Source organism: Heteronotia binoei, chromosome 6, assembly GCF_032191835.1.
Source record: "Heteronotia binoei isolate CCM8104 ecotype False Entrance Well chromosome 6, APGP_CSIRO_Hbin_v1, whole genome shotgun sequence".
Taxonomy (NCBI): Eukaryota; Metazoa; Chordata; class Lepidosauria; order Squamata; family Gekkonidae; genus Heteronotia; species Heteronotia binoei.
The window spans coordinates 132,575,833-132,588,515 of NC_083228.1; the positions used below are offsets into that span (position 1 = coordinate 132,575,833).

The 12,683-nt window shown below is 47.9% G+C and overlaps 1 protein-coding gene across 1 annotated transcript in view; it reads right to left on the reverse strand.

Annotated features, from left to right (window-relative positions):
• Positions 1 to 1,963: 1,963 nt before the first annotated feature.
• KNG1 (kininogen 1) overlaps positions 1,964 to 12,683 on the reverse strand; it is a 40,020-nt gene continuing 29,300 nt past the window's right edge. Inside the window, exons 7-10 of the mRNA XM_060242627.1 lie at positions 11,737 to 11,906; positions 7,761 to 7,868; positions 4,963 to 5,061; positions 1,964 to 3,432 (exon numbers count right to left, since the gene is read on the reverse strand). Coding sequence (XP_060098610.1) covers positions 2,896 to 3,432; positions 4,963 to 5,061; positions 7,761 to 7,868; positions 11,737 to 11,906 — 914 coding nt within the window. The 3' untranslated portion in view covers positions 1,964 to 2,895. The remainder of the gene's footprint in view (positions 3,433 to 4,962; positions 5,062 to 7,760; positions 7,869 to 11,736; positions 11,907 to 12,683) is intronic.

The window sequence follows — 12,683 nt, forward strand, 5'->3', positions numbered from 1 at the left end:
ATAAGGCCATTCCATGGCCCTGAGAATTCTTGCCTTAGTAACCGGAGTTGCGTTTTCCTCATGTCCCCTATGGGCTGGGTGAGCCAAAAACCTGCCGTCTGCTTCTCAACCTTGAATGGCCTTGTCTGCTTGCCGCGTCAGTTTTCTGCATTGCCAAACGGTTTTGTGTGTATTTTTGTTTTTCGCCAGGCTGGAATTGCTTTCAATAGCAGAGAAATGGTGTGCGTGTGTGTGTGGGGCTGTGGGCTTCTTCAGGAAAACAAAGAGTCAGCCAGTCAATCATTTTGTAGATTCTGCTATGCAGGGCTTTTTTTGTAGCAGGAACTCCTTTGCATATTAGGCCACACACCCCTGATGTAGCCAATCCCCCTGGAGCTTATAGTAGGCCCTGTATGAAAAGCCCTGTAAACTCTTAAAGGATTGGCTACATCAGGGGTGTGTGGCCTAGTATACAAAGGAGTTCCTGATATATAAAAAAGGCCCTGTTGCTATACAGGTTTTCAACAGCATCTTATTTCTTTGGATGCTGATGTTTTTAGAAAGGTTCTCTCTCTAGCAGGGTTTTCTTTTGTAGCAGGAACTCCTTTGCATATTAGGCCACACTCCTCATATGTAGCCAATCCTCCAAGAGCTTATAGGGCTCTCCTTACAGGGCCTACTGTAAACTCTTGGAGGATTGGCTACATCAGAGGGTGTGTGGCCTAATATGCAAAGGAGTTCCTGCTGCAAAAAAAGCCCTACTCTAGTATTGGAAGCTGCGTGTGGAGTGGCTTATTTCTCTTTTTCTCCGATTCTTCTACCAAGGCCCCTGACCTAAATGGCTCAGTGTAGCCTGATCTCATTATATCTCAGAAGTTAAGCAGAGTCAGCCCTGGTTAGTCCTTGGATGGGAGCCCACCAAGGAAATCCAGGCAATGGCAAACCACCTCTACTTGTCTCTTGCCTTGAAAAACCTACAGGGTCACCATAAGTTAGCGAGACCTGATGGTACTTCCTGCCCCTTCACATGGCACACAGGAAGCTGCCTTATACTGAATCAGACCATTGGTCCCTCAAGGTCAGTATTTTCCACTCAGACTGGCAGCTGTTCTCCAGGGTCTCAGACAGAGGTCTTTCTCATGACCTACTACTGAGGGGAACCTCCAGGAGGAAGCATCAAGACAATACCTCAGCCTCTCTGCCCTGTTGTTGGCCATCCAGAGGAACTGGTTGGCCACTGTGTGGGCAAGATGTTGGACTAGATGGACTACTAGTCTGATTCAGCAGGGCTCTTCTTATGTTCTTATGAAGGCCTCAGCCTCTCTGCCCTGTTGCTGGCCCTCCAGAGGAACTGGTTGGCAACTGTGTGAGACAGATGCTGGACTAGATGGACCACTGGTCTGATCTAGCAGGGCTCTTCTTATGTTCTTATGAAGGCCACAGCCTCTCTGTCCTGTTGTTAGCCCTCCAGAGGAACTGGTTGGCCACTGTATGAGACAGATGCTGGACTAGATGGACCACTGGTCTGATCCAGCAGGGCTCTTCTTATGTTCTTATGAAGGCCTCAGCCTTTATGCCCTGTTGTTGGCCCTTCAGAGGAACTGATTGGCCACTGTGTGGGGCAGGATGTTGGACTAGATGAACCATTGGTGTGATCCAACTGGGCTCTTCTTATGTTCTTAGGGAATTCTCTGCCAGAGGAGGCAAAAGTCTTTCACACCACCTCCTACCTGGTCCTTTCAACTGGAGATGCCGGGGATTGAACCTGGGACCTTCTGCATGTCGAGCAGATGCTGTACCACAGAACCTGTGGCAGCCAAAGTGTTTGTAATTGTCTTGGACAAGTTTCCAAGGGCCTTGCTGGTGTTTCTATTTAAGAGTGCTTGGTAATGTCATGTCTGGGATTCTGGTTTCTGTTGGCTAAAGCTGGGGGGCGGGGGGGGGGGGGAAAGAATGCAACAAGAATGATCAACTGTACAGAAAGGACTGTTATATAATCTTTTTTACTGTTTCATTGCTAGTATAATTCTATTGACTTCACCAAAATTGCTTGCAGTGGCTCCTGGGAAAAAATTGTTTTCACTCAGAAAGTTTGGTTGCACTTGAAACTCACTCATAGATGACAGGTTAACTGGGCTGCATACAAACATAACATTATTTGAGCATATAGGATGCTTGGAAGCACACTTTTCATGGACTGTTCAACTCATTTGCTGTACAAGGCTGAGCTCTGGGAGAGCCATTTCTGCAAATCTGCTGCAAATGCTTATTGGTCAGCGCCTGTGTCATCAAGAACACATCTCTGTGTTCCCTCATCTCTGGATTTGTAAAACTCATTGTAAAATTTGGGGCCTTTGTTTTCTGAAAGGAAAAATTAATGTGGCAAATGCAGGGGTCGTTTTGTAGATAAATAGGTGGTGGAGCTCATTAGCATAACTCATTAGCATATGCCACCCCCCCAGCCAAAAGCAACCTGATGCAAGATAGGGGAGAGCCCCAGGCTAGCGAGGCCTGCTTTTGCTGGCTAGAGATTCAGCCAGCCCAAGCTGTACTCGCTCTTCTGGGGCTCTCCTGGGCTGTTTTGAAATCGACAAAAGTCAGGAGGAAGCAGGACATAACAGTGGGAGGAAGAACCTTTTGGGACTGCTGTTTCTCAGTTATGTTTATATGCAGCCCAGTTGTTCCAAGACGACCACTGCTGCGAGATCTACGGTATATTTCTGAAGGAATAATAAAGCGCTAACAATGAATCTAACAGGGTCATGATTGTCTACTCAGAGCGGCAGAGGCTCTCCGGAGTCTCAAGCAGAGGTCTTCCATATCACCTCCTTCCTGATCCTTTTCACTGGAGAAGCTGGGGATTGAACCTGGGACCTTCTGCTTGCAAAGCAGATGCTCTACTGCTGAGCCGCAGACTCAGAGGCCGAGCGCATCGGCCAAGGTCAAATCTTGTTGGTCGGGAGGCAAGGTTGCTTGATTGTCTCCAACACCAAACGCTAGTTCTGGGTCAGTTGTGATTGGTTTCCAGGGTTTTCCTGGACACTTAGGAGCATCCGAGACTAAATCAGAGTTAGAAAAATCAGGGGAATCACTGGTGCTTTCTTGCTGAGAGGGCGGTGTGGGGCACCCAGCGCCACCTTCGTTGGCCTCTTCCTCTTGCAGACAGGGCTTGGAAAGGGACGGCTGAACGTTCAGGATCTTGGCTACGGGTCCCAATGAGATTTCTCCTTGCTTTCCCACACCTTCACGAGAGTCTTCGGCAGACGTCTCTTTCGTTTGTCCTTGTCCATGGTGGTGGCCCAAGGCAGGGGGCACTACAGACCCTAGACCTCTTCTTGAGCCAGAGGGATGAGCCTTTTGATTTGCAGTCATTCTTTTGCTTTCCATAGGGGGTGAGGTTTCTGCAAGTCTAAGACTTCGGAAAGGGGTCATTCCAGGGGGCCAGGCAGCGTACTGAAAGAGCAACGTCACATACCTAATTAGTTACTTACTAGAATCCCTTGCCCAGCCTGCTCTGGACGTTCAGGCTTGGTTAGGATATGAAAAAAGCATGCAAAATAAACCTCGAAATGACAGAGGAAATGATTGGCACGTGACCCCTCCCTCCAGACTTAGTCCAGATGCCTTCCTTCCTTGGGATTGTAAGCCAATCGGAGACTCTGAGTGAGGGGCAAGGGTATAAACCCAACCAGAGGTCATTTTGTAGAAAAATAAGTGGTGGCGCTCATTATGTTTAATGTTTATGCTTAATTCGATTAATTAAGCTAGAGATCCAGCCAGCCCAAGCAGGCCTCGCTCACCTGGGGCTCTCCTTGGCCGCTCCCCCCCCACACAGGCAAAAGGCCAGCAAGCCACCTGCAACCCAAAAATCACATAAGAAGTGGAGAAAGAGTGGTGCGGGCTTCTCCAGGGGTTAATGAGGGCTGCTGGTGGTGTGGCAAAGCCCCTGGTGGCTGGCTGGCTGGCTGCTCTCCTAATCCAGGGATTGTTATGCAGCTGCACCTCCTATTCAATGGTCAAGGTAGGTGGGGAGGAAGAGGGGGAACCCTCAGAAAGGTTCAGGAGCTGCGCTCTTGTTAGCTCCTGCTGACTCTGAGGCCTGAATTCAGCTCTTCTTCTCAAACCCCACTCTCCCCTGGGGGAACTCCCAAAATCTCCAGGTATTTCCCAACCTGGAGCTGGCAACCCTAGTGTGCAGGAAGAGCCACCCAAAGCTTGGCCCGAGTGGACTAGCACTCCATGTCCCTTTTGTCCTGGCATCATAAGGCTTCCATTGGGCTGCAACCACCAAGTAGACCCTGGGACGGCTGTAGGGTTGCCAGCCTCCAGGTAGCGGCTGGAGACCAGAATTACAGCTGGTCTCCAGGCGACAGAGATCAGTTCCTCTGGAGAAACGGGCCGCTTTGGAGGATGGACTCTGTGGCATGCTACCCCATTGACATCTCTCCCCTTCCCAAACCCCACCCTCTTCAGGCTCCACCCCCAAATCTCTAGGTATTTCTCAATCCAGAGCTGGAAATCCTAGATGGTTGCCATCCGCTCTTGAATCTGATAAATGGGCAGAAGCAGGCTGGGGGTGAAAATACTGAAAGGAATGGATGAGCTTCACCAAACGACTGATTTCTGCACACTCCCCCTCCACCCCCACCCCAAGTTTAACTGTCCTTGATCTAGCACATTCTCCCCACCTTCTTCAAATCTCAGAAGCTAAGCAGAGTTGGCTTGGCTTAGTATTGGATGGGAGGCCACCAAGGAGGTCCAGGGTCCCTATACAGAAGCAGGCAATGGCGAACCATCTCTGAATGCCTTGCAAACCCTACAGGGTAACCATGTCAGCTGTGAGTTGATGTCACTTCTCATCCCTCAACAGAAGGCTTAAACGGCCCCTTGGGACGCAGCCTGCTCTTTCTCCCCATTTCGCTTTGCCAGTCATGCTGGTTTTAGGGGCAGGGTGGGACAGCGAGAGCAAGATAGAATTCATACCGCCATTGCCCTGTGTTCAGACACCACACAGGTTACATTAGGAAAGATTTTCAACTGCCAGGGTATCACGTGAATCGAAGCGGTGCAGTGCTGTCTTTCCTGCGGCCCAAAACAGAAATGGAGCACAGACATGCGTTGAGTCAGAGATTATCAAACATATAAATACATACATGCATGCATGCATACATGCATACGTATAGGGGTGGAATTCTAGCAGGAATCATAGAATCGTAGAGTTGGAAGGGACCTCTAGGGTCATCTAATTCAACCCCCTGCACAATGCAGGAAACTCACAAACACCTCCCCCCTAAATTCACAGGATCTTCATTGCTGTCAGATGGCCATCTAGCCTCTGTTTAAAACCCTCCAAGGAAGGAGAGCCCACCACCTCCTGAGGAAGCTTGTTCCACTGAGGAATCGTTCTAACGGTCAGGAAGTTCTTCCTGATGTTGAGCCGGAAACTCTTTTGATTTAATTTCATCCCACTGGTTCTGGTCCTACCTTCTGGGGCCACAGAAAATAATTCCACACCATCCTCTATATGACAGCCCTTCAAGTACTTGAAGATGGTGATCATTTCACCTCGCAGCCACCTCCTCTCCAGGCTAAACTTCCCCAGCTCCTTCAACCTTTCCTCATAGGATTTGGTCTCCAGACCCCTCACCATTTTCGTCTCCCTTCTCTGGACTCGTTCTAGCTTCTCTATAATCTTCTTAAAATGTGGTGCCCAAAACTGAACACAATACTCCAGGTGAGGAGCTCCTTTGCATATTAGGTCACACAACCCTGATGTAGCCAATCTTCCAAGAGCTTACATATTAGGTGTGTGGCCTAATATGCAAAGGAACTCCTGCTAGAATTCCACCCCTGCATACATACATACTGGAATTCACACGTGCACCCAAGGGACATACAGCTCAGACAAAACTTCCCCCTTGTTTTCCTTCCATGCACAGACATGAACCTGACTTATACTGAGTCAGACCATTGGTCCATCAAGATCAGTACTGTCTTCTCAGGCTGATGGCATCTCTCCAGGATCTCAGGCAGGGGTCTTTCCCATCACTTACTACCTGGTCCTTTTAACAAGATGCCGGGGATTGAACCTGGGACCTTCTGCATGCCAAGCAAAGGCTTTTCCACTGAGCCACAGTCCCTTCCCAAATAAATGACCTTGGTCTGTCAGGGTCACTACTGTCTTCTCAGGCTGCCAGCAGCTCTCCAGGGTCTCAGGCGGAGGTCTTTCACATCAACTCCTACCTCGAGCTTTTTAAGTGGAGATGCCGGGGACTGAACCTAAGATCTTCTGCATACCAAGCAGGCACTCTTCCACTGAGCCACAGCCCCACCCCATGGCATTTGCTTTAGCACAGGTGTAGCATCCAGGGTGTCCTTGCACAGCCATGTTTCCAATGGGCATCATTCACCACAGCCAGCTCTGTCACCCACCCTATTGGCAGGCAGGTCATCCAGGGAAGATCCATGGCTTTCAGATTTCAACATTTTTGTTTTGTTTGGGGCTTTCTGCTACACTACGAGCAGTCACCTTATGCCTATATGCTTTAGTGAGGAGCAACGAATTCAACAAGTTAAGGCAGGAAATGTAAATCGCAGCCACCAGTGTTGAAAGAGGCAGCGATTACAATGCAAAGTGCAATCCTAAGCGGAGTTTATTCCACTCTCAGACCATCGATTTAAATGAGCTTAGATGGGAGTAAATATATATGGGATTGCACTGCAAGTGGTTATTTCTATAAAGGAGGTACTGGGATTGAAACATCCAGAGGAGACTGCAGGTGAGGCAGTCCCTTTGGAGTCTACCATTTCCAAGATGAGACAAGAGGACCAAGCCTCCCTGTCGGTGTCCCATCCAGCATGGAATTCTAGCAGGAGCTCTTTTGCATATTAGACCACACACCCCTGATGTAGCCAATCCTCCAAGAGCTTACAAGGTTCTTTTTTGTAAGCTCTTGGAGGAATGGCTACGTCAGGGGTGTGCGGCCAATTATGCAAAGGAACTCCTGCTAGAATTCCACCCCTGCATCCAACCATTGCTCCAGAAAATATGGAGAAGCTGGGTGGGTCATAATTCGTTCTTCCATTTGGTATATCGCTTTGAGATCTTTGAAAGCTGGAAAATATATTAATTAGGTCAACAGGGAAAGAAGAAGAGGCGTTGGATTTATACCCCGCCTTCACTCGGAGTCTCAGAGCGGCTTATAATCTCCTTTCCCTTCCTCTCCCTGCAACAGTCACCCTGTGAGGTTGGTGGGGCTGAAAGAGCTCTGAGAGAACTGCTTTTGAGAGGACAGCTCTAAGACAACTTGTGGCTGACCCAAGATCACCCAGCAGCTGCAAGTGGAGGAGTGGGGAATCAAACCTGGAGTCCGCCACTCTTAACCACCAGTACACCAAACTGGGAGGGCTGTGGTTCAATAGTAGGACACTTGCTTGGCATGCTGAAGTTCCCCATGTTCAAACGCCAGCATCTCCAGTTAAAAGGACCTGGCAGTAGATGACGTGAAGGACTTCAGCCTGATACCCTGGAGAACTGCTGCCAGTCTGAGTAGACAATACTGATTCTGATGGACCAGTGGTTGGATTCAGTATAAGGCACATTCACATGATCTACTAGACTGGAGGACTTCAACAGCTTGAATTGGTTATGCAGATCAAGGCTTAAGCCTCTTAAAAATACAGATATATGGAACTGGAATCTTGTTTGCCTAGAATCTTAATTTCGAAGTTCTGGCATCCCTTTCAAAACCATCCCTTCAAAACTGCTCCTGCTAACTTACTCCGTTATTTTCGGGGTGGCAGTCTTCGCTCTGCTTCCGGAAGTCATCCTTCGTACAGTTTGTCTTCACAATGATGAATTCTACCTGGTATTTTGTTCCAGCCACCACCTGAAATGCCCACAAGAAGAGGAGAAGCAGACGCTTTTCATTCCGACAGGTTTTGTGGAATGCTTATTCTACAGCAACACGTTTTAGTTCCGGCTAAAGCAAAAACAGTCAACTGAAGATTAAAACTGAAATTAAACACAAGCGCTGGCAGTTATGTAGCCTAGACACTAAAGCAGGCTTGCCAATTCTGGGTTTGAAAATTCCTGGAGATTTGGGGGTGGAGCCTAGGGAGGGTGGGGTTTGGGGAAGGAAGGGAGCAGGACTCCGCCCCATGTTTTTGTTTGACTCCTCCCATTTATAGGCAAATAGGTAGGCTTGTATAATTTTGCCCCAGAAGCTGCCATTTTGAAGGAGAGGCTGTTATGGAGAGAGGGAAGAAGAAAGCTCCTTGACTCCTCCCCCCCCCTGAAGTTTTGCTGCTGATATTTCCCCTCCCCAAGATGTTTTAACCTGCAAGTGGGGGAAAAGATACAGGGTGCCCATAATTTACATTATGTCTGACCTGGACTGCCCAGGTGAATGTGACCTTGTCAGATCTTGGAAGCTAAGCAGGCTCAGCTCTGATCAATATTTGGATGGGAAGTCTGAGGAAGTCCAGGACTGCGATTCAGACACAAGCAATGGCAAGCCACCTCTGTTCTTGCCTTGAAATCTCAGAAGCTAAGCAGGGTGGGTCCTGGTTAGAACTCGGATGGAAGACCACCAAGGAAGTCCAGGGACCCACAGAAACAGGCATAAGAACATAAGAGAAGCCACGTTGGATCAGGCCAATGGCCCATCCAGTCCAACACTCTGTGTCACACAGTGGTCAAAAAAATGCCAAACCCAAGGCCATCAAGAGGTCCACCAGTGGGGCTAGAAGCCCTACCGCTGTGCCCCTCCCCAAGCACCAGAATATAGAGCATCACTGCCCCACAGAGTTCCAACGATAAGCTGTGGCTAATAGCCACTGATGGACCTCTCCTTCATATGCTTATCCATTCCCCTCTTGAAGCTGGCTTTGCTTATTTATTTATTTATTTATTTTATGATTTATATCCCGCCCTTCCCACCAAGTGGCTCAGGGCGGCTTACAGCATAAGCTTGTAGCTGCCACCACCTCCTGTGGCAGTGAATTCCACGTGTTAATCACCTTTTGGGTGAAGAAGGACTTCCTTTTATCCGTTCTAACCCGACTGCTCAGCAATTTCATGGAGTGCCCACGAGTTCTCGTATTGTGAGAAAGGGAGAAAAGGACTTCTTTCTCTACCTTCTCTATCCCATGCATAATCTTGTAAACCTCTCTCACGTCACCTCTGAACTTCTCTTCCCTTGATCTGGATGGCCCAGGCTAGCCCAATCTCATCAGATCTCAGAACTTAAGCAGGGTAGGTCCTGGTTAGTCCTTGGATGGGAGACCGCTGAGGAAGTCCAGGTCGCTATGCAGAGGCAGGCAATGGCAAACCACCTCTGAACCTCTTTTGCCTTGAAAGCCCTACAGAGTTCCCAGAAGCCAGCTGCAACGTGACAGCAGCAAAGCTACATATCTTTGATCTCATCAAATAATTTTGTTAATGACCCTTGGCCTAACACAAAAGTGAAATCGTCTTTACCAATGTTATGGATAATTTCAACAACAGAAGCGGCCTTAAATGGGGATTATTTCCTCGATGATGCCCTTTGTGTTTTTTATCTGCCGTTCTGATTTATTTGACGCTGTCTTTATCCTTCCCCTCGCTGTTTTGACTGATGGCAGCTGCTGCCACTGCTGATGGTGACATTTTGAGATTGGTTTTATTGGTTTTTTAAAAAATCTTATGGTATTTCGAATATTTTCCAACAGAGAAGCGTCTATTAAATCACAAATAAATGTCTCATTCTCATGAGTCTGCTCTTTTAACCTTCCGGCCAAAACCTGGGGGGACAGAAATGCCAAGAGATGGATCAAGACATTGGGAGGTTCAATCTCCTTTCTCCTATAAGCTTCTTCTTTGCCTTGAAAATCACTGCCACTTAGCCGCAACATGGGGAATAACAACCCTGGCCCTCCTTATAGGGTTGTTGAAAGGATTCCAGCAAGACAATAATCAGGCTAGCCCGATCTCGTCAGATTTCGGAAGCTAATCAGGGTTGGGCTTGGTTAGTGCTTGGATGGGAGATCTTCAAGGAATACTAGGGTTGTGACATAGAGGCAGGCAATGGCAAACAACCTTTGAAACATCTCTTGCCTAAAAAAAAAAATCAAATCTAGCTCGCCACCTAGTGGTACCAAATGCTAAAAGATCTAGAACTCCTGGCTGCCAGACAATTTTAGGATCTCTTGCCTATACGACACACACTGCCACATGGTAATTATTATTATGGGGAAGTGAAGTGCTTTGAACATTCAAAGATGCTCTATAAATGCTGAGAATAAATTGTCCGATTGCACAGTTTTAATATTTTGCAATCCTCCTTGAGCGTCAGGGAGAAAGACAGGCTATAAAAGTCAGTGATACATCTAGCCGGGCAACATCTAGCAGATGCATAGTACTTATTTACTTAATCTTATTTATTAATTTATGCCTCACCTTTCTCCCTAATGGGGACCCAAAGTGGCTGACATCGTCCTCTCATCCATTTTATCCGCACAACTCCCCTCTGTGATGTAGGTTAGGTTGAGAGGGTGTTAGTGGCCTAAGATCACTCCGCCAGCTTCCATGGCACAAGTCTGACGCTCTGCTCACTACGCTGCATTGGCTGTCTACCATTCAAAAAAGCTACTCGCTTGGGTTTTTAACATACACATACTTCCACATACTCATTTCACTCACTGGTCAATTCCTGTTTCTTTGGGGTGTTTGCTCCCTCTAATGTAATTTCAAATCGACCACTGGTGGGTGCAAAACACATCCTTAATGGAAAACCGCCAGGAAAGAAACAGGAACTGATCAGGGAGTAAATGATAATGCAGAAAAGCCCAAAAGCGTGGATACAGCCCCATTGGGCACACTTTATCTTGTTAGGAACGTTCACATTTTCATCTCAGCCTTCCTCCTTGGATCTCAGGGTGTGTCTTGAGAATGTGACAGGGTGCAAGACACAGCTGGGACTAGCCCTGTTTTGCGGCACGGAAAGGCAGTGGCCTCTGGTGGCAAATTTTGGGGGTGAATGCTGAGGTAAAGTAGGCCGAGAAGTAACAGCAAGCCCAGGGTTACCTGGTGAACTTCTTGACTGAGTAAAGATTTGACTCTGGGTAGGGTGGGGGTCTTCCCAGTTCTAGTGCTCTAACTCGTGCACTATTTACAGTAGCGCTGCCACAAAATATGCTACTAGGGTTGCCAAGTTCAATTCAAGAAATATCTGGAGACTTTGGGGCGGAGCCAGAAGCAAGGTTGTGACAAGGATAATTGAACTCCAAAGGGAGTTCTGGCCATCACATTTAAAGGGACAACACACCTTTTAAATGCTTCCCTCCATTGGAAACAATGAAGGATAGGGGCACCTTCTTTTGGATCTCATAGAATTGGACCCCCTGGTCCAATCTTTTTGAAACCTGGAGGGTATTTTGAGGAGAGGCACAGGATGCTATGCAGCAAATATGGTGCCTCTGCCTCAAAAAACAGCCCCCCCAGAGCCCCGGATACCCGTGGATCTATTCTCCATTATTCCCTATGGGCATTGGTCTTCATAGCAAATAATGGAGCAGGCAGCGGGCATTTCCCCCCTCCCACTTTCTGATGACCCTGAAGTGGGGGGAGGGTCTCCAAACCAGGGGATTCCTGCCCCCACCTGGGGATTGTCAGCCCTATATGCCACACAGAATGATTTTGGGATAAATTCAAGCGTTCATCTTGATCTGAATCGATACTAAATTGGAATACGATGGCAGCGGCAACAGAGTTTAGACCTGGACTGTAGCGTCTAATATTTCTTCAACTTCATAATAGGCATCAGTGTTGTTCTTCGAGTTATGCGTCTCCAGGGCCGCCTTCATTGGCTCCTTCAGTTGTGTGCTGTTAGTTGGAAGATGCCTGGGACAACCTGGACAGCTACGACTGCGGGAAACCTCTTCCTCGACTGTAAGGAAAACCAAAGATGGTTGATGAATGAAAAGATCCATGAGGTAAAAGTGTTGCATCTTGGTAGCTGAGGGGAAAAAATTCAACATGTGTGCTCATCTTCGTGTGCTGGCTGAGGATGGTTTAGGGATATGTGGACATCAGCAGTTAATATACATAATCTCCAAATGGGTTGCCAGCTTTGGGGTGGGAAATACCTGGGAAATTTGGGGGCGGAGCCTGGGGAGGGAGGGACCTCAGTGGGGTATCATGCCATAGAGCCCCCCAATACCCCCTCTAAGCTGTGGAGTCTTGTGAGCAAAAATTCTACTTCATGAGCTACTGGCATTAAAGTTGTGAGCTGCTGCATAAATTAGTGTGCTCTGGGGCCTTTTTTCCTGAGCTGACAAAAACATGTGAGCTGGAGGCTAAAGAACTGTGAGCTAGCTCATACTGACTCACCTTAGAGGGAACACCCACCCTTCCAAGCAGCTCTTTTCTCTAAGGGTACGGATTACCTAGGATTTTTTTTAGCCAGCATCCATTGCCACAGCATTAATCCACATAAACGACAAAGATAAGGAACGGTGTCACCTAGTGGCATTTTTACAGAATACAGCTGCAGGACGTGAGCGAGGAGATCATGGGACAGAGGAAGAAACTCAGTGGGTTGGATCCTACAGACACTGTGGCAGCAACAGCACAACCTTGGTGGGGAGTGGATGTCGGTTTTGCTAGAGGAAAGCTCTGTGATTGGTGGAAGGAAGTCATAGCGTCTGTCCCTTTGAGTCCTGGT